Below are 27,451 nucleotides of genomic sequence, written 5' to 3' on the forward strand. Positions count from 1 at the left end.
TCATGGGGACTCACTCCTGTGTTTGTTCAACAAACCGTCCTGAGAACATCCTTCCCCATGTGGTCCTAGCACGAGCAACGCAATGGGGGGTGAGGCCGGTGGGGATGGTCTCAGGATGGTACAGGACCCACATCGATGGAGCAGGGAGCTCCTCCGAGCCGCGTGTCCGTCAGCCCTCGCAGCAGCCTGGAGCGTACGGCTGCCGGTGCGTGCCCCAAGAATGAGGCCAGCTGAGCTCAGGGAGGCGCAGGCCCTGCATTGCATAGCCATCCTGTGCCCTCTGTCCTCGGACGCTCCTGCCCGAGTGCCCGCCCCAGCCACCCAGGAAAGCCTGTCTCAGCAAGACGGGCTGAGCGGGCAGCACCAGGCAGGCCCCAGAGAGAACAGACTGAAGGGACCGGCCCCTCTGGGCTAGCTATGCCAGTCACTCTGACAAGAGGCTGAAAACTTGCCTTCGAGGGGTCCGGCCAGAAGCCACTCCTCGTCGTGCTTTGCGTCGTCACCCCCTGCCGCAATAAGGCTACTGACAAGCCATCCCCAGAGTCAGTGGTTTTTTACAGCCGTTATTTATTCTCACTGTCCTGGGTCTGCAGGTCAGCTGATCTGGGATGGACACGCTTGTTTCAGGTCCCTGTGAGGGTCCTTCCTCCTCCTGGGACCAGCAGCTTCCTGGCTGCCCTGTTATCATGTCAATGGCAGCAGCACAACAGGGGTGAGTGGAGACTTGCGGGGCTTCCTTAAGCCCAGGCTCGGAACTGACGCAGTCACCTCCACCCATGTCCTATTGGCCACAGCAAGTCACGTGACTGCCGCTGACCGCCCCCCCCGCAACGGGGGGAGACACTCAGCCTTTAGCAGGAGGCACCCCAAAGTCCTGTGGGAGAGGGTGTGCGGGCCGGGAGGGGGAGGGCGGGGTACTAGTGGACCTCTTCCTGCTGGGGGCCATGCTGGCGGGGGACAGGACAGACGTCAGGACGGCCACTGGGTAGATGAGGGAACCACTGCAGCCCGGAGAGGTCAGATGACCTGCTACCTGCCCCAGAAGGTGGCCTGTGCGGCACGCCTGCTCGCTGAGCTGCATGCGTTGCCCACGGACCGGGCCTTTGCGCCCCGTCCTGGCTGCCCCGGGTTTGGGCTCTCTGGCTGGAGTGTCAGACCTGGAGCTTGTAACGTCCTCCAGAATGCCCAAGACACACGCACACACAGAAACAGGGAGAGATAGGTAGACAGAGAGTTAATTTTTGCCAAACTTAGGAATTCTGGAGAAAAAAATCTATATGCAACATGCTATTTTTAGCGCTAAGTGGTGCTAAGAGCATTTTCAGCACCCTCTAGAGAGTGAGAGCTGCCGGTCAGTGTGGGATGGACAGCTGAGCCGCGCTTCATGTCACTCCTCACAAGGCCTGGCTACTGCCGGCGCACACGCGTTTCAAGGTGACAGTGGCCTCTGGGGGAAGAAAGCCCAGAGCTCCGTCAGGCCCCAGGGCACCCGAGCCAGGTAAAGGGAAGCCAGCGGCGTCAGAGGGGAACCCAGCTGGCCGATGCCGAGACCTTCTCTTTTTATGTGAAAGATGTTGAGAGGGTGACATCCTGACATCCAGTCAACCCTGAAGGATCACCCTGCATGGATGTGATGATCCCACTGCCTCCCAGCCACGGGCTAGGACTGGCCAGGAGAGCCTCCCCCGCCTCCGCCGCAGCGATGGATACGGTGGGAGCTGTCTGCTGAGGAGCCTTCCGGGAGAGAAGTCTTTAGTCCTTAGGAGACGGGGAGAGCTTGTCTCTCTGCTCCTCCTCTTCTGGATGCTGCTGTGTCTCAATGTGAGGTGATGCCTGGATCCTGGCAGTCATCTTGTGTCACTGAGGAGGCCCAACTGAGGGCAATGCCAACATTTATGGAGTCTAATGGTATGCTGGGCAGGCCCTGTGCTGAACATATGACATCGGTTGCATGCTCTCTAGGTCTTCCTGCGTGCCAGGTCCTGGGGACACAGTAGAAACAGGAGGTCCCAGCTGGGGAGGGGTCATGGGATCTGATGATGGCAACACGGCATGAGGAATGACAACAGAGGTCCAGGGGGCTGGGAAGCACCCTCTCGCCTGCTCACCTTCTGTCTCTCCATCTTGTCCTTCTGCGAACAGGCGTCCTGTCTCCCTCTGGGCTCGTCGGCCCTGTGCCAGCAGCTGTGGATGCAGCACCTGCTGTGTGTGAGCCCGCTGTGTCCTTCAGGGGTCTCCTGAGGAGTGTCCTCCCGTTCGGTCGGGGAGACCAAGACCAGGGCAGAGACGGCACCCACAGACTTCCAGCCTCTGCATTTCGCTTCTCAGTGTGGGCCAGCGTGACAGGGCCTCTGCGTCCTAAAGTTGTCACTTGTGCCCCAAGCACCTCTGGCCCCGTAGCCTCCACCTCCAGGGCCCTCCTCCTCTCGGCCCCCGAAGCCTTCTGCAGGGAGCCGAGCCCTCGTCTCCCCCTCTCTGACCCCGCCCCGAGTGGGATCAGCCACCACCTCTGGGGAGGACGCCCGCCAGCACCCCTGCCCCACCGAGGAGCTGACCCCTCTGACGCTCTTGCTTAGGTTCACGATGACTCTGCAGGCACCACTGTGCCCGCTGCACAGGGAGAACACGGAAGCCCAGGGCCGGAGGAGGCTGAGCTGAGCACCCAGGTGGGCACAGATCCAGGGGCCACCCAGCTCTGTCTGACCTCAAAGCCCAGGTCGGGTGGAGGACGGGCAGACCTGAGGGCCAGTTTCCACGGAGGACAAGATCACAGGTGAGCACGCAAAGCCTAACTGGGAAACTACGGTTCCCCATTGTGTCCACAGGGGCCATGCCCGTCCAGGGTAGGCGGGCTGTGCTGAGTGTAAGCAGGGCTGCGAGGAGACCAGGTAGCTGAGACGAGGGGAGGCTAGAGGCCAGGACCTCATCCCCGGGGGAGGCTCCCTGGGCCGAGAAGGGGGCTGTGGGAGGAGACAAGGAAGGGACAGATTGTGGGAACTTGAGGACTGTGGGTGTAGGGACCCGAGGAGGGGACCTCAGCGTGCGGGAGCAAGTGTGTCCCTGGGGGCTGGAGGTGAGCTCCGGGCAGGAGGTGGCTGGCGGCGCAGTGTGGCTGCAGGGTGGGCTGGCAGGCAGATTCGACTGTGGCGGTAGACCTGCCGGTCCTGAAGCCATGGGAGCACCCTTCTCCCTCTCAAGGAAGCGAGGCCGTCTGGGCTGGCGTGCAGGCTCCAGGGCCATGATGGCGCGGCGACTCTGGTGCCCTGACCCCCGTGGGCTCAGCCGGAGGAAGGACGATGTGAGGAGGACCCGCCTTTAGGAGACAGTCCCTGAGCTGCTGGGAGGGACACTGTCTCTATTCTCTGCTCACATCATAGTCGCGTGTTGGTTTCTAGCGGCAAAGGGGCAGGGAAACGCAGCACGCGTTCTGGCTACTCTTTGCCCAGCTGCGCGTCAGGGTCCAGATCCCCAGGAAGCAGGCAGGGTGATGCTGGGGACAGCTGGTCTCTGCCAGGGGTGCCTTTGGGTAGCCTGGGACCTTGATGGCTGCCTGATTTCTCTCAGCATCCATTCCCACACCTGGACGAGGCCACCAGGAGAATATGCCTCACGGGGCCCTCAGGACCACATCTGTGGTGCTCGGTGAAGGCAGAAGGCCGGGCGCTGGGGGCCGAGGGGGCGGGTGGGGGGCGCTGGGGAGGCGAGAGGCTGGCCACCTGGCAGGGAGAGTTCACTAAGGAGGAAGTCCAGGTTGCCGGGGTCAGGGGAGGAGGGACTGAGCAGAAGTGCTGGTGACCCTGGGGACATCAGCTTCAGGAGGGTGGGGGAGAAGCCAGAGCAACAGGGAGGAAGGGATGCTGGTCGAGTGACACCCAGTGACGGGTGGACATGTGGGCAGGGCTGCCATGTCCTCCTCCAGGGAAGGCGCCATGGGGCCCTGGGCTGGCAGCACTGGAAGACACCATGGCCACCTGCCCTGGCCGCCTACTGGTCTTGGTGGTGGGGGGAGGCCTCGGAGGCCGGCGAGAGGCAGGAGGCGGGTGCGGAAGGCTCGAGGGGCAGCAGAACAGAGCAGCTCCCCAAATCCACGTGGCCGGTGGCAGTCACCAGGGCCTGGGCCACTTCCGGGTAGGACACAGGCCACTCTGGCAGTGATCACGCTGCTCTTAAGAAATTATATAAAGCTTTATTAAATAAACCAAGTAGAAATGCCTATCGACATCCAAGTCGTCAGTTTGAGCTCAAGTAATATCAAGGCACAGTTCTTCCCGTCTGGGCTTTAGGACAATAAATCTCATGGCCCAGCTGCGAAGGGCAGACTGGATTCACACCCGGTTCAGTGTCCCAGCGGGCTCCACGCAGTGTCCATGCGTGGCTGGCTCTGGGGGCGTCTCCAGACCTTCCTGAGAGTGGCCACGTGAGGCCGAGGGCAGGGCTGCCTCTGGAGGTCTCGATGCTGAGGACGGGCAGCTGGGAAGGAGGGACATGACTTCTGCCTTCTCCTTCCCAGCCCCCTCCTGCAGGGCCAGTCCTCCTCACTGGCCCCGCCGGGCTCTGCAGCCCGTGGGGGAGCTGCCTGGAGGGCCCTGGGCCCAGGGAGCTGGCCGCTGGGGGTCCATCTCCACCCGGGTGGGCCGGAGGCTCAGATCTGCTGTGGTATGACAGTGGTACAAAAGGAGGAAGAGAGAACACTGGGTGTCTGTGCTCGGGCAGGGCACGGCAGCTCCTCCCCACGCACAAACAGAAAGAGAGGCCCCTGCTCCAGCTCAGGGATGTCTCCCAACTAGGATCGCACGTCCCTGTGCTGATGGAGGAGCCGGGACAAAGAGAACGAGCCGGACCCCACGGGACGTCCCTACGGGGCCGAGGCCGAGTCCAGGAGACGTTTGCACAGCTTAGGAAACAAAGAAAGCCGGGTCACAGTGGCCCACAGGGCGCCAAAAGCAGCCGCGCTGGGCTCCTGCAGTGTCCGTGGCTCCCGGGCTGAGCCAGCCCGGTGGTGGCCAGAGGCCGCCCCAGATGCTCACGGCTGCTCGCTCCCCTCACTTCCTAGTGGGAGCCAGACTAGGGAAAAGTAAAGTTTCCACAGGGAACAAACCCACAAAAATACAAAAGAGATTAAGACGTCCTTTCCCTGAGACCACTGCAGCGACGTCCTCCAGAGACGACGCCTGCCAGAGCTCTGTCCACTCAAAGTCCCGATTTGAGAGACTCGGAAAGCAACAGCATAAGCGCACGTTGTCCAGAAACGCCGGACAAGCAGGCAAAGGGGAACGAGCCAGAGTCTGAGCCTGTGCAAGACTCTGAAGTAAAAAAACAAACAACAAACAAAGTTGTAGGCGTATGAATCAGCGACGAGCGCGGCCTGGACTACGGTCTGCGGGGCGGCCGGGGCCGGGCTCAGGGCTCAGGACCCGCCCCAGGCTGCCCGAGCCCATCCCACCTGTGCAGGCACAGTAGGGTGGGCATCGGGTGGGCCGCTCCAGCGCAGCCCCTGGGCCGACTAGTGGGAGGTATATGTGGGGCTCCACAGCCCCGACGGGGGACTGGCTCTGCGAGGGGCAGGCAGTGCGTTGAAAGGCGTCGGTGACGAGGCAGAAAAATCTAGGCGAGAAGAGAGAGGAGGTGAGTCACAGAGCAAGGGGGGCTCGACGTGCCACGGGGCCTGGGTGGGGGCGAGCACAGGGGAGGGCCACTGCAGGCCTGGATGCCTCCCTAACGATGCCCCCGGTGTCCCTGGGCCTGAGGGGGTCCACAGGGGCTTGATGAGCCCTACTAGGGAAAGGGGGTGGGCTGGACACGCAGAGGCCTGGAGCCTGAGCCCCGGCCTCCTGGAGCGCACAGCCTGCCGGGGACAAGCAGCACGTTGCGGGATGGAGGGAAGTGCGCCGCCCAAGGGGCACTCAGGGAGGGCCATCCAGCTGGGTGGGAACAGCCTCCTGGCAGAGAAAGCTGCATGAACAACGATTCCAACATGAGCAGAGGGTCTGGAGTGGTCGGGAGACAATGACAGACCTGGTGTGGCTCCAGCGAGTGCAGCGAGGGGTGTGTGGGCAGACACAGTTAGAAAGGGTGGGCGCCCACCACAAGGACAGCCAGACAACCCATCAGAGTTGCAAGGAAAGTGAGCTGTTGAACGTTCCATGCTTTCCCTGGGTGTCATTTCACAGGTCTGATAGGCAGCCTGGTAGAAGGCTGTGATTCTAGAGGCCCAGGATGCATGTGGGATCTTATGACCCAGAAAAATGCATCTATGTACAACACTGCATCCTCTTCCAAAAATTTCACAGACCCCTTGAAGCCAGGTCGCGCTCACGAGCTCAAGGATTCCTTGTGTAGGGGAGAGAACCTTGAATAGGAGTCAGGAGATATAAGGGCTGCCATGTACGGCGGGGCAGGTTGGGCACTGCACAGTTTTAGGAGAAACCACTCACAGAGAGAGGCCTCAGGGCCGCCAGAGATAATTGGACTATGAAGAGGAATAGGTCTTGTTTAGGACTGCCCAGAATCCTCATCTCAGAGTCAGCCGGTCCAAACCCAGCTCAGAGCCCTCTGCAGCAGCCCTGACAGGTGGGAACCCAGTCCTAGCGTGCATACTTACAGATGGAGCTCCTGCCGCCAGCCCCTCCACCTGCCCCGTCCTGCTTGGGAAAGCTCTCCTTGTCTAGGTCCCCCTCGCTGGCTCCCAGAGCTGCCCTCTGTGCCTCACGCCCCAGTTGCAACTTTTACCCAGGGCCAGGCCTTCTGAGAGCTGGGGTCCAGGGCCTGAGCGTCCCCTTCTCCCCCAGGACCCCTCCTCTTAGCCCCAGCTCTGCCAGGCTGCATCTGCAGGGGGCTACTCACAGTGGGGGCTGTGCCGAGGGCTGGCTCCGGGGGAGAGGGCTGGAGGCGTGGCGAGCTCGCGGGGCGCACAGACCGTGTGGTAGGCTGCAAGACACGCGGCTGGTTAGAGTGGGGGCACGGGGTGGGGGAGCAAACCAGGGGACACCACGCAGCCTGCCTCACCTATGATCATGACAGCGGTCCCAGCCAGCAGCGCAAACAGCGTGAAGAACATGACCTGGTAGGAGTCCAGGAGGTGCTGGAAGAGGCTGGCTCCATCTGCAACCGTTGGGAAGACGTGTTACCAAAACCGCCCAGCGCATGGCCAAAGGGTGGGGCCGCCCTCCAGGGGCCCAGAGCAGTGTCCAGTCCCACGGGGCCGTCACCTCACTGCTCTGTCCCCTGCCTTCCTGGGCCACCTGACCCGTGTTCCACGTGAGACCCTGCTCCTTGGAGGAAGGACCCTCCTCGTGGAGAGGCTCACCGCTCGGCAGGGGCCGGTTTCCCCACCCGTTCAAGGGCAGACGAGGCCTTTCTGCGGGCGTCGGAGGTGGGGGCTGCCCAGTCAGCCACGCTGCCCGAAGGCCGTGTCGAACACGCCAAGTCGAGAGTGAGAACCATGACAATGGAGGTCGGGGCAGACACCAGACAGCACACCGCTGCTCCTGGACCAAGGCCTTGCACAACGAGAGCCCAGCATCTTCTGCCCCAGGGCCGCTCCTCCTCCAGCTCCCCGCCTCAGCCGGGCCCTCAGGCCTTCTCAAGGACCCCTCCCGCCACCCCACTGGGCTGTCCCGAGTCTGGACACATCCCTGCTCGGCAGGAAGAAGGGTGGCCTCCTCAAGTGCCCCTGACATTGGTCCCACCCCTCAGTCCACTCCCAATCGGACCTGACCAGGTCCCTTCCCTGCTCTCGGGAGACAGCCTGAGCCCCTGGCCTGGCGTTCAAGGCTCCTCATGCCCAGCCCTCACCCCACACACCACCCCAGGGTCTGTCTGCATCACCCTCGCCCGGCTACTTGTCCTTCCAGATGGGGCTGAAGGGGCTCCTTGGAGCTGCGCCCTCCTCTGGCAGAGGTCAAACTGCCTCTGTGCCCCCTTCCTCGGCCACATCCTTAGATGCATCCCTTCTGACTGCGTCACTGCTCTCGGGCCCTCTCTATTTAATGGGGGCTTCCCAGGCATCGGCCCAGCAGAGTCTGGCACACAGCAGGTGCTAATCCATGCCTACAGAATAAATGGATTCGTTCATTGCTGAGCACCGACTGTATGTTGGGCAGGCCCTGTTCTAAGCACTGTCTTTAATTACCTAGCTTCTGGCTGGGGAGGCCCAGCAGAAATCATGATAACTAATTATATTAATTATTATACAGGCCAACAGTTGGCAATAGTACTAGGGAAGGAAGAAAAGGGTGGGAGCGTGTGGGAGCGAGGATGGAGTGTTCGTGTTACGTGGGAAGGTGATATTTGAGGAAGGTTAGATGGGGGGTGGGAGGTGCTGGCCAAGGGGCCATCCAGGGGAACAGCATTCCAGGCAGAGGGAACAGCAAATGCCAAGGGCTCGAGTTGGGGCTGCATGTGTTCCAAAACCAGGAAGGAGGCCAGCGTGGCTGGAGCAGGGTGCGTCAGGGAGACAAGTCATATAGGGCTGGGAGGGCAGATCCTGTGGGGCCTTTCGGGGCAGAGTGCTGAGGGAGGAGGGCGAGACGTGGCCACGTTTAACAGCCTCCTCTGGCTGTTGCACTGAGCCTGGACGGGACACGGAGTGTGCACGTCTGCCCGCTGAGCGATGTTGACTATGTGGGGCTGTCTGCATGTCTGACTCCTCCCGTCCTCAGACTCCCAGCTCTCTGCTGACAGCCAGGACCACTCTGGCCGGGCCCTCCCTGCCCAGGGCCGTCCCAGCTGGTGTCCCATCCCATGACTCACAAGGACCAGCTCCTCGGCGATCCATCACGAAGGCCACGGTGACAGGGATGGTGATGGCTTGGTTAGTTGTGGGGCTGGAGAAGGTCAGGGCCGTGGACAGAGGCCCCTGGCTGCCGGCCGTGGGGTCCGAGACACCGACTGTGTAGGTGACGAAGCTGGGCAGCCCCAAAGACTTCTCTTTCATGAAGGCCAGCACAGCCGGAGACCCCGACTTCACCTGGGAGAGACGTCAGGGCTGAAGGGGAGCACCCCCATTTCTACCTGACATGTTGCGTTTCCCTTCCGAGCCTGAAGGCCGGGGGTGGGGACCCCTGCCCAGGCCCCACTCCCTGGGCAGGTGGCGCTGCCTCGGCACTTCTGACAGACAGCGTGCAATGCGCCCAGTCAGGGAGGGAGCACACTGCCCACACTCAGGCTGTTTGTGAGGAATCATGAAATCTAATCAACTGCTCTTTAAAAAAACGCTACGCTGACGTGAACTTTCACCCAGCACTGACTTCCCGAGGGAGTGGCCTGGAGATCTGTTAGCGGCGGATCACCAGCAGCCCGACCCTGCGGCCTGGCAGACCCTCCGTCACCAATGAAGGTTCCACCCCTGTCTCGCTGTGAGAAGCTTCGGCCACGTCTGCTGCGGCGAGACAAGAGGAGGAAGAGCAGAGGCCAGGGAGCCCTCACCACATCACCCCAGACCTCCTCCCAGCCTGCGGGGCTCCACGACCTATGACATCATTCCGCCACCATCAGCAGACGGGGAAACTGAGGCCCAGAGAGGGGACCTTGCCCCAAGTTGTGCGGGCGTCAGTGATAGGTCAGGGGCTGGAGCTTTCCTTCCCGCCCCACGTCGGCCTGCATTCCCGCACTGAATTCATCACTGGACATCCTGATGCCCACTGAGCTCAGGCTTTGTGGTGGGCAGCCCTGTTCTAAGTGCCACCCTCACCCACCTAACCTCGAGTTGGGGACGAGCAGCAGAAACCCCAGCAACTAACACAGTTGCATGGGCTAACGGACGGCAATGGTGCTGCAGAAAAAAGACAGGGTCGGGGTATTTTCATTTACAAAAATTTTATCTCTAGTTTTAATACTAAGGAGAGGTGGTCAGGACTTGCATGTGCCACCGGTCCTGGCTGCCTCGGGTCCTTTCCAATGCTCCTGCTTGCGCATGGGCCACTCACCTCCAGGCTCTCTAGAATCTCCCCGGCTCCAAAGACCTTGACCTCGGAGCTGGTGTGGTGGTTGCTCAAGAGGATTTCAGCCTGGTCGGCGTAAAGCCCCGGGCTGAAGGGCACCTCGGCCCCCACCTGCTCTCCGGAGAAGTGGCCGCCCAGGATGGAGGCAGTGACCACCAGCGCCGTCTTCTTCATGCTGAGGTGTCTCAGCTGCTTGTCTGTCAGCCTGTGCATCGTGACGGAGCAGAGGTACCGGCCTGCGGAGACAAGGGGGCCACCTTGTCCCCTCTTCCACCCATGCCCTGAGGCTACTCATTCTCCCTGCCTTCCTAACTGGAGAACTCCTACTCATCCTTGAGAGCACAGGGGAGGCGTGGCCTCCTCCAGGGGTCTCCTGGGAAGGCCTTCGTCAGTGCCCCAGCCTGCCCTGACACCCTTCCTGTGACCAGCGCTCTCCCTCACTGTCTCCGAATCCTCCACTGGCTAGGCCCCACTGGACTGACACTAGGGGCAGGGCGTCTGGTTCACTCCCTCACCTCAGAGCCAAGTCAGCCCGGCTCTGATGAGAGAGAATAGATGGCAGACAGACACCACGGCCCAGCGCTGGGCTGCAGGTGGGCCCGGCTGACTCTTGGCAGGGACCCTGGCCCCAGATGCAGCAGGACGTTCTGTGGCAGCGTGGGGCGGGACTGACTGGGCACCTGCCGTATCTTCCGTGCCTGGCCCAGAGTGGGTAAGCGAGTCAGACGGACGCTATTGAGCAGTTCGAGCTCCCTGAGCCTGGAACCAGGACGCCAGGTGGCTGTGAGAACGGCGTGACCTGGCACAGGGACGCCAACCCCTCCTACTGAACCAGAGGCCAGAGTGACGATCCATCCCCAGGCTGGGCTCCTGACACAGTGCCCTCTGGACTGATGGTTGTCGTGAGCCACACGCACTGAGGGCAAACCCTCCGTGCAGGTCAATTTCCCCCTTCAAACCCCTGCAAACCTACCCAGTGCAGCGTCAAACGCCGGCTCCGCGGTGAAAACATCACGTGCCGGGAGATCAAAGACGTCTGGTTTGAACTGCAGCTGGCAGCTTATGAGGGACTCCGGGCGCAGCGTCTGGATGGCCTCCATCTGGGCGGGACCGCACTCACCTAGAGATGGGGAGGGGGAGGAAGGGTGGAGGTCAGCCCTGCTGGCTGCCACACCCTGGCCCAGCGAGGCCTCTGCACCTGCCTGCAGGGCCCGGAAACAGGGAGCAACAGCAGGCCACACAGGCCGAGTGGGCCGCAAAATGGCACCTGCACCCCGAATTCCTTCCATGTGGGGCCCCCAGGGCTGCCCGAAGCTTCGTGATGCCATGGTTTATAAACGCTGAGGATAAATTCTACAGAGGAGGCGGTCTCTGCGAATCACGGGCCATTTCAGGTCACAATCTCAGCATCTGCTCTGGAGCCCGCATCTAATGCGTGTCATCTGTTCCCGTCAGCAGGGAATCATGGGCAGTTTATTTCTGGCCACCAGGAGGGTGAGAGTTCTCCGCTAATGCACTGAGGCCTGTTGTGCAGCAGCGCAGCGCTGTCCGCTTGCACCGAGGCAGGAAGAGAGGTTAGCACAGAGCTGCCTCGTCGATCAGAACGAGAACAGCGGTGCTTAATGCTACCAGTGAAGTGGTTTTTCAAAAAGACAGCCAGTACGGATTTATTTATTCCTGGCAGCTGCTGTCCAGGGCTGTCATGGGCAGGAGATGGGGTCGAATGTTCTATGCGTGACTTGGGAGAGGTAATTACGAAAATCAAAACCAGTGGCCAGGCCTGTGACATCATTGCTTTCCGGGATTAATGGTGGCAAACTGGGGCTTGCTTTCCTCAGGGGCCCTGGGGTGGAAGCTGCATTTCCAGCTCAGAAACAGACCGTTTGTGGGTGCTGGGCTCCTTAGGAAGATTCCTTTCTCAGCCTCAGCTTGTGGAGGACTTGGAATTCTAGAAAGCTGGAAGGAGCGGGCCAGCTGGGGCCAAATGCGCTCTCTGGAGTTGGCGTGAGTTTGAGCACGAAAACCCGACCAAAATCCATTGGATGGGCACAGAAGCCCCTCCCCACACCCCGCAGGACCCCCACCCAGCCCCCTCGCCCCTCGCCCTGGACCTCTCAGGTTGGAGCTCTGGTCTCCCACGGTGACCACCACTCTGGAAGCCGCTGCCTCCTGGAAGCTGGTCTGGACAGGGCGGACGTGACGGGCCACAATCCTCTGCGGGGCGCTGATCACTATCTGGGGAGGGAGCCAAGGCAACTCCACTGAGCGCCAACTGTGTGCAGGCCCTGCGCTGGGCATTGTGACCCCGCCGCGGCCTGGGATGCAGGAAACGCCCATTCCACAGGGGACAGACCTGAGGCTCAAAGCCTGCATGACTCACAGGAACACGGCAGAGCTGGGTTCCACCCCAGGCTGGTCAGACTGCCGCCCAGCGCTCTCCACTAAACAAGCCACCTGGCCCGGCAGGAGAGCAGGGGCCGCATAGCAGGCCTGATGCATTTATGGGGTGGAGGTGGGTTGTGAATTTCGGCTCCTGTGATGGTTATGACCCCTCCTGTGCTCGTCAATTTGGTTAATTAATCTCTCAGCAAAGAGAGAAGGAGCCATTCTACTTTATTGTCATTTATTCAAAATAAACGAACCCAACCAAAATGCAGACCCCCCCAGACAGGGTGGTGAAGGCCCCCAGGATCCGGTCTCTCAGATTTCTCCCCCTTGGACTGTCCCGCACCCGCAGCCGCACGCCCTCTTGAGGCAGGACCAGCTTTCTCAAGCTGGGGTGCCCTTTACCCTCCTCTGCAGAGCCCACCCCGCTGCCCTGCGGGCCAGCTCGGGGGCCGCTGCCCCAGCTGGAAGGCCTCAGCGTCCCTCTGGGCAGCACTGAGCACTCCCCACCTCTCACGGGCCTGGTGTCCCCAAAGGCCAGGCTGCGTCCCGCACCCCCCCCACCAGTACTTCCCTCCGTCCCTGTCTCCCCCGCTCCTTACCGGCCCCCCTGCAGTCCTCTCCCACTTTCCCCTCCTCCTCGCCTTGGAGACAGCGCCCACAGCCTTGACCCCATTGCCCTCTTGCTCTGGTGTGCCCTGCACGTTCCCGCCCACTCCCAGGGCAAGAACCATCCCTGTGCTGGAGACCCCCACCTCCATCCCAGCTCTGCCCTGGAGCTCCAGACACGCCTGCCCAGCTGCGTCACCGCCAGCCTCACCTGGAGGAGCTACCACCGCCTCAAACTCACTCAGCACCTTCCCCCCACACGGCCCCCCTGTGCTCCCCTCTCAGAGCAAAGGCCCGGCATCCATCTTGTCACCCAAGCCGGACCCCGGAGTCATCCCCAGGCGTCCTTCTCCCTCAGCCCCACTTCCGAACGTGCACCAAGCTCTGAGGACCCTCCCTCCGGAATCTCCCAAACGCACCCTCAGTTTCCGCCCACCCAGCAGTGCCCGCCGAGGGCCGTCCTGGGCCCCGGCTGGCCCCTGCAGCTGCTCCCCTCCCTCGGGCTCTCACACTCCACCTGGCACTGGGCAACCTTTCCAAACCACACCTCTGCTGTACCTCACTCCTGGCTTAAGAAAAGTCCCGGATGACTCCCTAGGGCTCCCAGCACGAGCTTCAGCCGCTCTACCTGGCAGTCACGGTGGCAGCTGGCACCTGGGTCCCACTCCGAACGCTGCACAGCCTGACCCAATCCTCAAAACAACATGCTCTCCATTTCACAGACCAGAAAACTGAGACAGAGAGGCTAAATAACTCCCCCAAGGTCACATAGCCTCTCAGTGGCCCAGCTGGGATCTGAACCCAGGCAGCCTGGCCCCAGAGCCCACATGCTTAACCAGTCCTTGGAACGGATCCAAGTGTCCCTCTCTGATCCCAGAGCCTGCCTCTGCCTGCCCCACACCCTGGTTCCAGCCCCCAGGCCCGGCTCCTGACCCTCCACATCTTGGCCGGTGCCTCCTCTCCTCTGCCAGCGCCCCACCCCAGGCCCGCCCCAGCCACTCTCCACAGCTCTTTCTGGGAAGCACAGCTTTATTAGTCCCAAAGCGCCTCTGTCTGCAACCTGTGCGCCCGCACCGCAGAGCCGCAGTACTAAGTACGCCCGCTCCGAGGCTGACCCGCTGAACGGACACAGCGTGCGAGGCTCTGGAAAGGGGACCCGCGCGGAAGGAACGCAGCCAGACTCTGCTGGAGACAGATGGAGGAGAGAGCGGTTTTGTTCACCTCCAGAAGGACTCCAAAGGTTATTTGCGGTGGGAGGTTCAACTTTGCCGGTGACACCACCTCGCCACGCGGCTGCCCACGGCCTCGCCCCCCAGGAACCCCCCACCCAGCCACTTGGGCCCTTCCAGGCTCTCGGCAGCGGGATCGCCCCTAGGAGGTCGCCTCCTGTCATCACGCCATTCTGCACAGGGGCTGACAGAGGTCTGGGGAGAGGAGGGGAAGGGGCCCAGTCCCAGAGGAGGTGGGTGGCAGAGCCCAGACTCAAGGCTCCCAGATGCCAGCTGCCTCGCGGGGCGCTGGGGCTTCTTTCTAAAGGAAAGGGGATCACCCCGTATTGAGAGCTGAAAGTTTCACCCCGAGAGACTCAGCCATGCCTCCCGGGCCACGGAGCACGTGTGTCCCAAAGCCCCACCTCCTTGTAGGTCCTCAGGTGCCCAGCGACCTCGTAGTAAACTGTCGCGGATCCCACATCCCGGGCCACGGCCACGCCTGTCTTGGGGTCAATTTGGAGGATGCTGTTGGCTGAGGAGCTCCAGGTTCCGGGGAGGCCTGGGGAAGGAAGGACTGGATGTCACCCTTCTTTCCTACGTCCGACACTCCAGCCAAATCCCGTCTTACCTGATGACTGTGCCAGCCTCCCCGTGTCCCTCACCCCTGCCCCACATTGCTGTCTGGGGAGCTCAGTGATCACTCTCAGGAGGGAAGGCATGCTGCTGCCTCTGCAGCCTGGTGCTGCCCCAGCCTCCGCTCCTGGCTGCACCACCTGGGGCCAGCTGCAGCTCTCCTGCGGCACCTGCCCTCTGCATGGCTGTGGCCTGTCCACAGTGAGCCTCTGGCCTCTCCCACCTCCAGTGCTCCCTGCTTGGAATGTCTTGATCATCCCCCCGTCCTGGGATGACCTGTGTGCTGGCCCCCTGCCCCCCCCACATACCGCCCCCCAGCACTGCCCTGCCCCCGCCCAGGATGGTTGGTCAGCCCCCTCAGCAAACAAAGCAGGCGTCAAGCTGAGAGCTGTCACTAGACAGCATCTTGGTTAAAAGCCAATCACATTATGTAACAGATACGATCAAAGAACTCAACACCGCATTCTATTTATGGCAAATTATATTTGCTTTTCTTTAAAGGCAATGTTTAACTTCCTCTTAAAATGAATCTAATTAGGTAAAAAAAAAAAAAAAGGAGCCAACTGAAACAGACATTAAGTGAATAATTGTGCCTGTAGCTCCTGGATATACAGGTGGCTTGGGAACGACTGGAATCCGAGAGTCACTGAATCGGCACAACAGCGACTCTTTGCTCAGTTTCCTTCCACAGTCACGCTGTCCAACACGGTGCCACCAGCCACGAAGTTAACTAACACGGAACGCTGCGTTCCTCCACGGCATCAGCCATGTCACGCGTTCAGCTGCGAGTGGCACTGCGTTAGGCAGTGCAGACACAGGACGTGTCCACGTGGCAGGAAGTCCTCCTGGACAGCACTGCTCTAGCGCAGGCTGGCACGCGTGTTCTGCACAGGGCCAGAGAGTAAATATTTTGGGCCGTGCAGGCCCTCAGGTCTCTGAGGCTGCCACTCAACCTGGCAGTTTCAGGATGAAAAGAGCCACTGCTGACATGTAAACGAACGGGGAGGCTGAGCTCCCGGGCCAGCTGATTTGCAGGAAGAGGCGACAGGCTGGCTCTGGCCCTTGAGGAGCAGTTTTCCAGCTCCTGCTCGAGAACGTCATCCATGTCTACTTGCACACCTCCCTTGGGGGACAGGGAGCTGAGCTGTTCCCCACTCCCGTCCTGAGCGCTCACCGTGTGCCCTCACGGTCTCAGCACCCACAGCTTAGACTCAAAGGGCTCCCTTGGCCAGGCTCCCTCTTACCTTCCAGGCTGACGAGAACAGTGGCCAGACAGAGGACATCCCCCACCACCACCGCTCCGGCCAGCTCCGGGGAGATGGCCTGTAGGACGGGCAATGGGACGAAGTCGGAGAGGCCCGCGTGCTCCGTGTCCCACACGCTGAGCAGGGTCAGGCCCACGCCGACGGTGCGGACGACGCAGGTGTTGTTGGCGGCGCCCTTCCCGATTTGCACAAACTCATCTCTAGGCACAGGAGGGAGACGCGGGCTCAGTCTCGGCAAAGGGCCTCCCACTCCCGAAGGAGAGACACAGCGTGAGTCCTCTGCTGGGTGACGCTTTTCATGGACTTCGACCCCAGACGTCACTCAGCTCCCGTTTACTGAGCAGCTGCATTGGTCTGACTCATCTTATCACCCGGGAGGAGCCCACGGTCCTCAGCAGGAACGGCTGCCCTGCCATCCCCGCATTGCAGCAGGAAAAACAGAGGCCCAGAGAGGAAAGTGGCCTGCAAAGCGCTCTCCAGCCCTTCCCCGCAGGCATGAGGACGTCCTGGGGAGGCAGGAGCTGCCCTCTGCGGTGTAACCTGAGTGAGCACTGGAGCCCCTGCCCACTCCCTCATCCGCCATGAGCACTACCCCAGGCCGGTAGCTGGACGTGCTTGGACGGGCATCTGGCAGCCAGTGAGACTCAGGCCACGTCGGCCAGTGTCGTCCGGTGGGAAGGCTTGGACTGGGGGGGTGAGGGCTGGGTCCCCGACTTCATCACTTCCTGCCGCCACGCCTTCTGACCCCTGAGCCCTGACTGTCTCTTGGAGAGAGATGCTCCGACCACAAAGGGCTGGCGAGACTTCTGCGGGGTAACTGAGGGGCTGGGACGACCTGGTTCCACTTCCTCCAGGGCCGCCTACGTCCCAGGTGGACGGACGGCCCAGACTGCGTGCACAGAGCTCCACACTTTGCCAGAGGCCCTCCGACCCCGGCCTCAGGACCTGGGGCGAGGCCACGGTCCTCATGGGACTGTGTGGAGACCAGGGGACTGGAGAGGTGACCCGCCTTCCCAAGCTCACAGGCCCACCAAGGGCAGAGCCAGGCTTGAACCCGGTCCGCCTCCACACCCTGGTTCTTCCGCACGCCCCGCTCCTAGCGCCGGCCCTGGCATGTTCAGCAGTAGGGGACACATCTGTTGCAGGGCCCGTGGGGAGGCCACGGTGCAGTGGTCACCAGCACTGGACTCACCCTTCTGCCCGGGGGGCCTCTCTGGGGCCTCTCCCCAAGGCCTCCCCTCCCTCCTGGTCTGAGGCTTCTCCCGCCTGCTCTGAGCCCACTCTGCAGCCCCCTGGGCACGGTTCTCCACCTGCAGAATCACCTGCAGGCCTTGTTGTTACATTCTTGGGCCCTGTGAATGTGCATTTCTAAGAGTTCCCAGGCGATGTGGGTGATGCTGGCCTGGGACCACACTTTGAGAACCACTGCTCCAGCCGACTCAGAAGTTTCAGCAGGCCCAGACTGAGGCCACGGCTCTCTCCCTGGCTCTGGAGCCCGCCCCCTCTCTCCTCACGTTAGGCCCGAGGCTGCAGCGGGATTTCAAAAGACTCAGCCAAAAAGAGCTTGCACTTGGATCCAACGGGACCTGGCATTCAAACCCCACTTTCTGGCTCTGTGGCCCTGGACAAGTGGCTTGACCTCTCTGGGCCTCTACAAATGGGCTACAGTGAGGAGTCAGCAAGATGTCATGCCGCAGGGCCTGTGCACAGCAGACGCTCAGGGAATACTGGAAGGTGTGTGCCTCCCTGATCAGCTTTGTGGAGTGTGTAACTGACGATTTGCGTTACTGACCACAGGGACAGACAGGGTGGTTTGTATCTCCCTGCAGTCCAGCTTTCACAGGTGCACAAAGTCCTATTACAGATCCTCCGACCACAAATCCCGGCATCCAGGTTTCGCTTCCTGCCCAGTGGGGGCCGTTCCCACCAGTTTCCTGTCCTAGAGTAATAAACACTCTCGGCCGTGCTTCCCGACTCCCGCCTCCTCACCGAGCCTGGTGCGTCCCCCTGTGGCCCTATGAGTGTGGCACGTCTCCTCCTCTTGGAAATTGAGTGACAAAACTCTTCTTTCACTGCATTAGGCTCCCTGGGTCGCCATCGGTCACCCTCCGTAAATTAAACCCGGTACGACCGAGACGCCCAGGTGAGAAATGAGCGTCACCCACATCCTACCTGTTTGTTGCAAAGTTGAGGACGGAATTGTGAGCGTGGAAGATGTCTCCAGAGTTGTCGTGGAAGTGCACGGTGAAGGTCACGGTCATTCCCAGAGGCAGGGCTGCCAGGGCCTCCCTGTTCCGGGTGTGCAGGGCGGGGCTCATGGAGATCCTCAGGTAAGAGACAGGGGACACCTACAGGACAAGGAGCAGGTATGGTGATGGCTGTGCCGGGAACCAGCCTCCCCGAAAACCCTCCCGGGGAGGAGACACTAGCCCTGGCCAGTCCCCATCCCAGGAAGGACTGAGCGCTGGCCCAACCTGGGGTCATGGAACAAGGAAAGGCCTCGCTCCCCAGAGCATGGTAACCTCGTGACAAGGTTCCCACCCCCTACACAGTGAGCCCACCCAACCCGCCAGAGTCCACACCCATGACTTTGAAGAATTACACCACTATTCACGTCGCAGAAGTCCCTGCAGGGTGGCCTGTCCAGATTCGCTGGAGCACCTGGCCCTCTGGGCATGTAAAGCAGGAACGACGCCCTGGATCACAGAGGCAGCACTAACTGGAGGCCACTGCACGCCCGCAGGAGCTCCGGGGAAAGGAGAGATGGGAAAAGGAGGGGACGATGGGTTCCTGGAGCCCACGGGCCTGAACTCCACGAAGATCAGCCTCAGTTCCCTGACTCCAGTAAAATCTATTCTGGCCAAAAAAGCCAGCCCCCAAAGACCTAATTTCCCTGACAAAGTTCAGCGCTGCGGTGACAGGGACACAGCTGGTGCCTAGAACAAACAGGATGAGCCATCGCTTTCACTTACTCAAGAACTAGGGTGGAGGGCTCCCTGCCAGGCGCCCAGCTTGAGACAAAGAGACGTTAATTAAGGGAATAGGCCTGTGACCGGCAACATCTAAACATGAAGCTGGTCATGTATTCTCTCTGTTATCAGGATTCAGAAAGTGGCTACGATGACACACGGAAAGAAAATTCTGATCAGGATAAACCCCAGGAGCCAACCCAAGGTGCCCAAGGAGAAAGTCCCTGTCACGAAGCAACACAGGGTGCAGAGGGACACGGGGAGCACTGGGATGTGGCCCAAGGACACAAACCCAAGCCGGGCCAACGTGGGTAAGAACCCAGACTCTGACTCCCAATCACAGCGACCTCGAGGGGGTCACTCCCACTCGGAGTTGCTTCACGCCTGTAAAATGGGTCAGCCGACTCCAGGCTGCCATGCGTGTCACATCATGATTTCCGGGTCAGGTATCGAGCACATGCCTTCAATGCTTTCGGGCACCTACCATGTTCCAGGCCCCGGCTGGCTGGTCAGACACTGGGGTGCCAGTTCCAGCAAAGCACAGACCTCGCTGGGCCTCAGTTTCCCCATCTATGAAATGAGGTCATTTCAATCAGTAATCTCCAAGAATCTCGGCTCTGACAGCCAGAAAATGCTGTGGCCTTTTACCTATGACCTTCGTCCCCGAGTTATTCTTAAATAAATTCTGACACACAATTTCTCAGCTGGAAGGTGTATATATTCACTCTTACACCCGTGAGGGGAAAAATACTACCTGGGCATTATGGATTTCATTACTCCGAAGAGGAGGGAAATTAGGATCCTACCTTCACAGCAACGATAATGGTTTGGTTGGCCCCGAAAGGCTCTTGGGCGGTCACTTCAATTGTGGACATGCCAATCGCAGACCCCGACACCAGGAAGCCTTTCTCATCAATGTGCACGAGGGCAACCTTCTCAGGCCCGTCCAGGACACGGTAGCTCAGAGTGGCTGCGCCATCCCTTTGGAAAACAAAACAGACGCGTTTTTACAGAGAGTGGCGGCAGGAGTGTCTCGCGGCGAGGGGACCCGGGGGTCTGGGGCTCCCAGCTGCTCCTGGGAGAAGAGAAAGGCCCCATCTTGGCCCTGCTGTGCATCAGGACCACGTGCGGGCAGCCTGTCTGCAGCCTCGCGGGTCACCGGCAGGAAACTGCATTTGGAAACCAGTGGTTCCAAGGGCAGCAGCGCCCACCACGCTGGTCGCAGGGAAGGACGTGAGGGCTGAGTCCCACGGGACATTTCCTGCAGAAGGGCATCTCTGAGGCAAGTTGTTCTCACTTGACTAGATAAGGCAGCCTGGCGTGGTGGAGAGAGGAGGGGGCTCCGAGGGGACAGAAGCTAAGGCAGTCCCAGGGCCTGCAAACAGCCGTGAGCCGCAGGCACGTGGCATCCCCTCTGTCCACCCCGGTTTCCTCAGCTGTGAAAGTGGAGCAATGGCCCTGCCCTGTCCTATTTCCAAGGGCTGCTAACAGCACAAGAACGGGCAAGTTGCTCAGAAAGGGGTTTGTAAAACTACTGCCAGGATGCACTGGGTGGAAGGCAAATTAGGCCACGTTTTTGGCCCTTCTGCATATCATTAATATAATAAACGGGAAGCAGAGGCCTCTAGCTCCCAGGACTGCCCCCTCACCTCTCTCTTTGTGCCCCAGCCCTGCAGATCCTCCTCAGACGACTTTAAGCAAACGTCACTGCCTCTGCTTCAACTTTCTCCCCTCCTCAGCCCCCTCCTCTAACCTGCAGAACTCCTATGCATCCTTCAAGACCCAGCTCAAGCATCTCCACCTGTGACATGCTCCCCTGAATCCTCGGATGCAAGGCCCTTCTTTGGGCTACAGCTTGAACGTCACACCTCGTTTCATTACAGCCTTTCTCACGCTGTCCTCCTCTCTTCCCCACCAGACCTTCCAGGGCACCAGGTGTCGTCCATCTCTGTTCCAGAGCCCAACACAGAGCCTGGTGCTGAGACACCTCAGGCTGAGCGAACAGCGTGTGTGTGTGATGGAACATGTCCGTGCTCCTACGGTTCTTGCAGCCCCCACTTGGCAGCTGCAGTTCACACGAAGTCACCACCTGCCAGGCCCTCCCTCTGAATCCGAGGCAGGCGTCATGTCTGCAGACATGCTTTAAAACCGCTTCTGGGACGCGAGTGTGCAGCCCCCTCGCCCGGGGACCCTGTTCAAGCGTAGATTCTCATTCTGCAGGTCCGGCCAGGGCCTGAGATGTGCATTTCAACCTGCCCCTAGGTGATGCCCACGCGGCTGGACTCGGACTACGCTTTGAGCAGCAGGTCTTAAAGACACACGGGGGTTGAAAGTTTAACGCTTTCAAGGTGGTACTTTCCCCCTTTGAAGCACTGGATTTCAGTAGCAGGCATTAAAGCTTTCTAGGCTCCGGGGAAGAGAGGAGGGACCCCCGGGGAGAAGGGAGGCAGAAGAGCAAGGGAAGTCCATGGCGAGGGGAGGAGGAAGGCAGAGGCTGCCCCTGTTTCAAACACAACACTGAGAAAGATGCACAGTTTGCTGGAAGCGTCCCCCAGCTGCTGACAACTTTGACAAATGAGTCGCTGAATGGAGCACCGTTCACAGGCCTGCTGACAAGCGCTGAGTCACGTACCTGTTTGTCTGAAGCCTTAGAAAGGAGTTGGGCGACATTAATATTTGTTCTGCTTCTATTTCGGGGTTCAGCAGCAGCAGCTTTTCATACACCTGGAACAGAGGGCACATCTTACTTCCTGGGACGCAGCGGAACCCTGTCCAGGACTCTGCTTCTCTCCCAGCAGTGAGAGCCGAGGGGCCCAGGGATGAGGAACGCTTTGCAAGCACCTGCGAGGTGGCTGGGGCATGACGGTGAGGGCTAAGCCAGGAGAGGCCAAGGGTGCGACGAGGAGAAGCAGGCAGGCTGAGCATGTGTGCCCTGACGGGGCTGCCTCGCGGAGCCAGGAAGCACGGGCCTCCCCACTGTTCCCGGGAGGAAACTTCGTTTGCCGGGACGTGCGCGTGGAAGGCAGCACACGGACCCCCAGGGCCCAGGGTCTGCTCAGCTGTGACTTCGCCAGGACTGAGGCTGGAGAAGCTTCCATCTAAATCCCCCTTCCCTCAGCATGACACCCAGCCCCTCCCTGTGACCGTCTCAGAACAAGACCCCTCCGCTGCTGGGCCCTGATCTCGCTCCCCGTCCTGCCGCACTCTTCACAGATCTGCACAGAGCGTGTGTGGGGCCTCGGCGGGCTCAGGCCAGCAGAGCACAACCTGACAATGTCAGACACAATCTGATCCTGTCGCTCCCCAGGGGCCCCGAGGCCCTCGATAGCTTCAGAGCACCCGCCACAGCCCCTACCCCAGAACTCCAGACCCCTCTCTGTGTGCATCTTCAAGTGTCTGTCACCCTTCAAAGTCCCCTTCTCTGAGGACCCTCGAGCCTAGATGCCGAGTGCAGCTTTGAGCTCCCCACTGGCTTCTGATCTGGTCGGACCAGCTGGATGCTCCTAAGGGCCTGTGTCTAAAACCGTCTGAACTGACGGTGATTTTCCAGGAGGAGACGGGCCCAACTTCCCTCCCTCCCAGCGCTGATGTGTTCTGAGCATAGATTTAACCCTGGATTTCCTCATCTGTAAAATGGGTCTAAAATTAGTAACCCTTGCCACGCCTGTCTCCAAGAGCTGTGGGATTTGTGACACACTGGGAGTGCCAGCACTTTCTAAATGGTGACTGACAAACGACGGGGTTCTGGCGTCGGGGGAGTCCTTCTGCCAGGCAGGTGGCATCGGAGTGAAGCAGCCTCATTAGTTTCATCTTGGACACATGTACTGTGCAGGAAATCCACATACAAACGTCTCCTCCTGTTTTCCTTAAACATGTATTCCTTGTTGTCCTTCTTTAGATGGAGCTGAAGGTACAGAGATACCTTACTTTCTTGTTAACTGTCAGAAAAGCAACAGCGCAAGCATCACGGCAAAGGGCAACTGATATTCGGCCTCGCTGTCAGAGAGACAGCAGGGAGTGGTGGGGCCTGTGGCTAACCAGAGGGAGCAGCTCTCGTGAAGGGGAGGTGCTCCTCATCTCCTGCTGATTCTGCCATGTGGCAACATGCCATGTCTTCAGGATAAGCAGCATATCGGATTTTTATACAAAGTCTTCCTATTTTTAAATGTTGGCAACAAATAAAAATTGTTCCAAGGCACTGAGTGAACCAAATAAAACACATCTGTGGGCTGGATCCAGCTTTTCTAAGTTTCTGATGTACTCAAGCTCCTTCTGCTGTCGGCTAGGGAAGCTGAGGCACAGGGATGTTACGTGACCCAGCTGAGGCCACAGAATTTGGAAGCTGCAAAACCCTGTCTTCAATTCCACGAGACGTTCTAGAACTTAGTCAATTTTATTTTTACCTGGAAGTACACGTATTTCTGTTTATGTGTGTGTGTGTACGTCTGTGTGTGTGTGCAGGCGTGTGCACGTGCAGGGGTGAGAAGGGTGGTAAACAGGCTCTTCTTTCTCTGAAAACCTGCTTCTTTCTCCCTGATTGGGCACGTGCCTGCGGTAGGAATGGTTTCTCTCTTCTTGAAGAGGGGCTGGGACCCGTTTCTCTTCTCGTGGTATCTAGGAGCCACTTTCACTTTTCTTTGCCATTTGGGGAGTCCTGGGGGTCACTGAGTCCCACATTAGCAGATGGGGCCCTTGAGGCTAGAAATGCTCTTCAGAGGCAACTTGCTACCTCCCGGTCTTACAGAGGGGCCCGGGGCCAGGGAGGTAGGGGAAGGAAGAAGAGGGCCGGGGCCAGCCCTGGGTGGGAGGAGGATGGTTGGGCTCTGGGCCCACTTGGCTCGGAGCAGGCCCCTCCATCTCTGAGGCTCAGCTTCCATCTGTGAATCGACGGGCCACCGCGTCTCCCAGACCTCCACACGGCACAGCCCTCAAGGCCTTTCAGGGTCCCCTGCCCACTCGCCGGGCCCTGCAGAGGGGCGCTCCACCCCCCAGGCTGCAGGCTCATCGTCAAGCAGCAGCGCCCACAACCCCTGCCCCGCAGGCTTCGCAGGAGCCCCAGGTGGGCAGCCTCCGGCGAGCACTCCGAGTGTTTGTGAGATAAACAGACAAACGAACGCCCAGCTCACAGGATCTTCTAGTCTCTTCCTCCCATGAAGGCCTCCCAGACGCCAAGCTCAGAATAATCTGCTGTTTTGGAACACGTCAAGCTATTTCGGACCTCCAGGACTCTGCACATGCCATTCCCTCCGCCTGGCCCTCCGGCCGACCCCACCATCCCGAAATGTCCCTCCTCTGTGAGGCCCCATCGGCCCATCTCTGAGCTCCAGAGCACCTCATACGCCCGGCCAGACCCCGCAGAGCGAGTGCTGGCGCAGGGCCCAGCCTCATGCCACCCGCAGTGTGCCCACACAGCCGCTGGGCACTCCCCCTCTGACGGTGGCTTCTGCACACCTGTCCCTTACCTGGACTTGGATCTCATCAGAGAGTTCTCTGGCGAGGCCGTGCAGCTGCCCAGCCGCTGGGTCCAGGGCCTTGACCACCACTCTCAGCCCGGTCCGGCCTTTCACCCGGCCGTGCACGTTCATGGCAAAGTTGTACTGTGACGGGAGCCGGAGTGACGCCTGGGACAGACCAACACTCTTCAGGGAGAGCCCCAGGGCCCCGCACCCTCCGAAGTGCAGAGCCCAGCAGGAGCCCCTGACTCCCTGACAGCCGCCTGCCTGACCTCAAAGGCTGCTGCCTCCCTGCCCCGCTCAGGGCCTGTCACCCTGGGGCGGGCAGCCTGGTCCCCCCAGCACAAGGCAGCATGCCATCCGTCCCCTAGTTTCACGATGTTCACAGGTGCACGTAGAAAACGCTGGGCCAACCCACATGAGCCAGCATTCTACGGAGGACTTCTCAGAGCCTTTAGTGTACAGAGGTGGGTTATGAAACACTAAAAGGGACACCAGGCTTGCAGTGGTTCCCCGCAGAGACGCCCTGTTATGGGGTGCCTGTGAATAGGTCACACTGCCCATGTACCACGGGAGCAGTCTGGGGAAGCCCCCGGCACTGGGGACAGGAGCCTGGCACCACTGGGTAGGGGGTAGGTATTCATCCTTCACTAGAGCAGCTTCAGGCAGCCTCTAAGACACACCATGCCCATGCCTGCCCCGCCCCAGCGTCCCCCACTGTCCATGGATAAGGCCTTGCAGGGAAGTCACAAAAGTGCCAGAGTGTCCCGATGAGCCTCGAGAGGGGCAGAAAGGGACCAGGACCAGCCTGGGCGTCAAGGTGCAGGCCTTGAGCAGAGATGCTGGCCTGGGATGGAGGGTGGGGGCTCTGGGTGTGGGCTTACCTCATGGTGCCGCCCCCGGATGTCCAGGATGTCCCGCTTGGTGACTGACCAGTGGAAGGTCAGGCCTGGCACGGCATTGCCAAAGGAGAAAGGGTTCTGGTTGTTGGTGATCCCAGTGACGTAAACGGGCATCTGTGGGGGAGAGGCCAGATCCCATGACCACCAGGGTCCCACTGCCAAAGTGCCCCCCACACCCTGGGGCACCACCCGCACTGCCTCTCCACTGCCTGAGGACGTTCCTGTCTCCTCCAGGCAATGGGACCTGTGCCCAGTTCTTCCCTGATAGAGATGGCACGGCACAGGCGCAGAACGTTCATGAAAGAGGAAAGGATCAAAGACAGAAGCAGCCCCTCCCCACCCTGTCCTCCTCGGGCCGCGGGCTGGGTCTGCCCTCCCCACGCTGTCCTTCCTGGGCTGTGAGCTGGGTCCACTGTGGCCGAGAGTCCCCATTCCTGAAGAGACCCCTGGAGCTCTGGGAGTCTGGCAGCCCCTGGCAGCACAGCGCCCCTGCCCGCAGCCCCTGCTCTGCTCCTCTTTCTCCATCTAGCAGGGGGTCCCTGCTCACGTGGGACAGGCATGGGTGGGACTCAGGGCCTCCTTCAACCGTGTTGACTGAGTGCCTACTGGAGGGCACCGGGGAGGTGACGCAGCCACAGGGAAGCAGAGCCAGCTGCCTGCGCGGACTCCCGGATCCCTCACTGACCCGGCGTGGCCCTGGGGGACGCCTCAGCTTTCTCGTGTTCATTTCCCCAACCACAATATGGAGAAGACACTGGCAGCTACCTCAGGGGGTGGTTAGGCACAGCAAATGAATGAACGTGCAGACAGCACTCAGTAGAGATGTGCCATACAAATGTTCGCTCCCGTCCCGTGCCGGGTGCTCAAGGCGTGGGGAGACGCGGGCGTCGCTCACTGGCTGCACCACACGCACCAGGAGGGGACGGGTGCTAACACAAGAGCAGCTTCATGCCATGAGGGAGGGGGGGAGACCAACAGAGACGCTGCGCTCTGGAGCAGGACCACAGGGCAGGCCCTCCGGGAGGGGACGCCGAGCCCCGTGGACACGCAGGGTCAGCAGGTGCAGAGGAATGGAGCAGGCACAGCATCCTAGCAGCGGCTCCCCAGCTCTTCCTGAACTGGAACTCAGAGTCCCAGACCTGCCAAGAGGCTGCCGGGACAGCACGGACGGGAGGGGCTGGAGAGGGCCCCGCCTCACCTGGGTCCCCGTCCTCATCCGAGTGATGGGGGCACGGATCCTCACCGCCTGGAGCAGGAGCACCTCCACCTCCACGAGATCCTAGGAAAAGGGCTTCAGGCTCAGGCCGGCCAGGGTAGGGCCATGAGGGACCCTTCGGAGGAGGGAGGCTCCTGCCGAGGCCAGCTCAGAGTCACGTGGCCAGAAGGCACCCACAGGGTATCCAGCATGATGCTTCTCTGCCCGAGGCTGCCTGGCTTTGCGGGTGGCTCACCCCAGGCGGATCTGGCCACTGCCCTCCCGTCCCTCTGTGGGGTCCCAGCCTGGTCTTCTGAGCCCATAGACACCTGTCTGGTCCAGATGCTCTGGGCGAGCACTGCAGGGACTTGGGGGCAGTGACTGGGCACTGTTCTTCTCTAGGCTGGGGAGCCCTCACAGGACAGGTCTCCAGACCCTCCCAACCCCAAATCCAGCTTGTCGACCCCTCTGACCGTGCAGAGTACAGGGAGGAATGCAGGACTCAGGTAGAGTCTGAGAGTAGATCTTATACCCTCCTTCATTCTGAACTCTATATTCCTATTAATCTGGCCAAAGACTAACTTTATTGGCTTATTCACAGTACTCTTGACTCATGCTGAATCCAGGCTACTAGAACCCTTTTTACTTGTGCTCGTGCTGAGCCCAACTCCTGTGCCTTGTGACCTGGGCTAACACCTGGCACACAGCAGGCTCAATAAGCATTCACTCCCTCCCTTCCCTCTGTCCTTCTCACTGCTCAGTCCCCTCCAGCCAGTCCGGCACCCTCCCTTGGCCATGGGTGCTGATTCTTGGACAGATGGAACTGGAAGCTTTTGACCAGAATCATGTATCCTTCATGGACATGTGGGCCTCAGGCTGAGGCCCCGC

At 60.3% G+C, this 27,451-nt stretch overlaps 1 protein-coding gene and 1 long non-coding RNA gene across 3 annotated transcripts in view; one reads left to right on the forward strand and one right to left on the reverse strand.

The window, feature by feature from the left end:
- The first annotated feature begins 842 nt into the window (after positions 1 to 842).
- LOC138918183 (uncharacterized) lies at positions 843 to 4,219 on the forward strand. Its single transcript, XR_011427153.1, has 3 exons — positions 843 to 1,908; positions 2,143 to 2,773; positions 3,199 to 4,219. It is a non-coding gene; the product is annotated as an uncharacterized lncRNA (long non-coding RNA).
- Positions 4,167 to 27,451, reverse strand: part of NUP210 (nucleoporin 210) — a 110,388-nt gene continuing 87,103 nt past the window's right edge. For both annotated transcript variants that reach the window (XM_023619888.2, XM_070238415.1), the window contains 15 exons: positions 26,567 to 26,647; positions 25,351 to 25,482; positions 24,476 to 24,634; positions 21,646 to 21,737; positions 19,820 to 19,994; positions 18,217 to 18,392; positions 16,024 to 16,244; positions 14,569 to 14,705; positions 12,053 to 12,176; positions 10,915 to 11,061; positions 9,927 to 10,177; positions 8,752 to 8,968; positions 7,006 to 7,101; positions 6,844 to 6,927; positions 4,167 to 5,604 (listed from right to left, as the gene is read on the reverse strand). In XM_023619888.2, coding sequence (XP_023475656.2) covers positions 5,504 to 5,604; positions 6,844 to 6,927; positions 7,006 to 7,101; positions 8,752 to 8,968; positions 9,927 to 10,177; positions 10,915 to 11,061; positions 12,053 to 12,176; positions 14,569 to 14,705; positions 16,024 to 16,244; positions 18,217 to 18,392; positions 19,820 to 19,994; positions 21,646 to 21,737; positions 24,476 to 24,634; positions 25,351 to 25,482; positions 26,567 to 26,647 — 2,193 coding nt within the window. In that variant the 3' untranslated portion in view covers positions 4,167 to 5,503. The remainder of the gene's footprint in view (positions 5,605 to 6,843; positions 6,928 to 7,005; positions 7,102 to 8,751; positions 8,969 to 9,926; positions 10,178 to 10,914; positions 11,062 to 12,052; positions 12,177 to 14,568; positions 14,706 to 16,023; positions 16,245 to 18,216; positions 18,393 to 19,819; positions 19,995 to 21,645; positions 21,738 to 24,475; positions 24,635 to 25,350; positions 25,483 to 26,566; positions 26,648 to 27,451) is intronic.

This window comes from Equus caballus, chromosome 16 (genome assembly GCF_041296265.1).
Source record: "Equus caballus isolate H_3958 breed thoroughbred chromosome 16, TB-T2T, whole genome shotgun sequence".
Classification (NCBI taxonomy): Eukaryota; Metazoa; Chordata; class Mammalia; order Perissodactyla; family Equidae; genus Equus; species Equus caballus.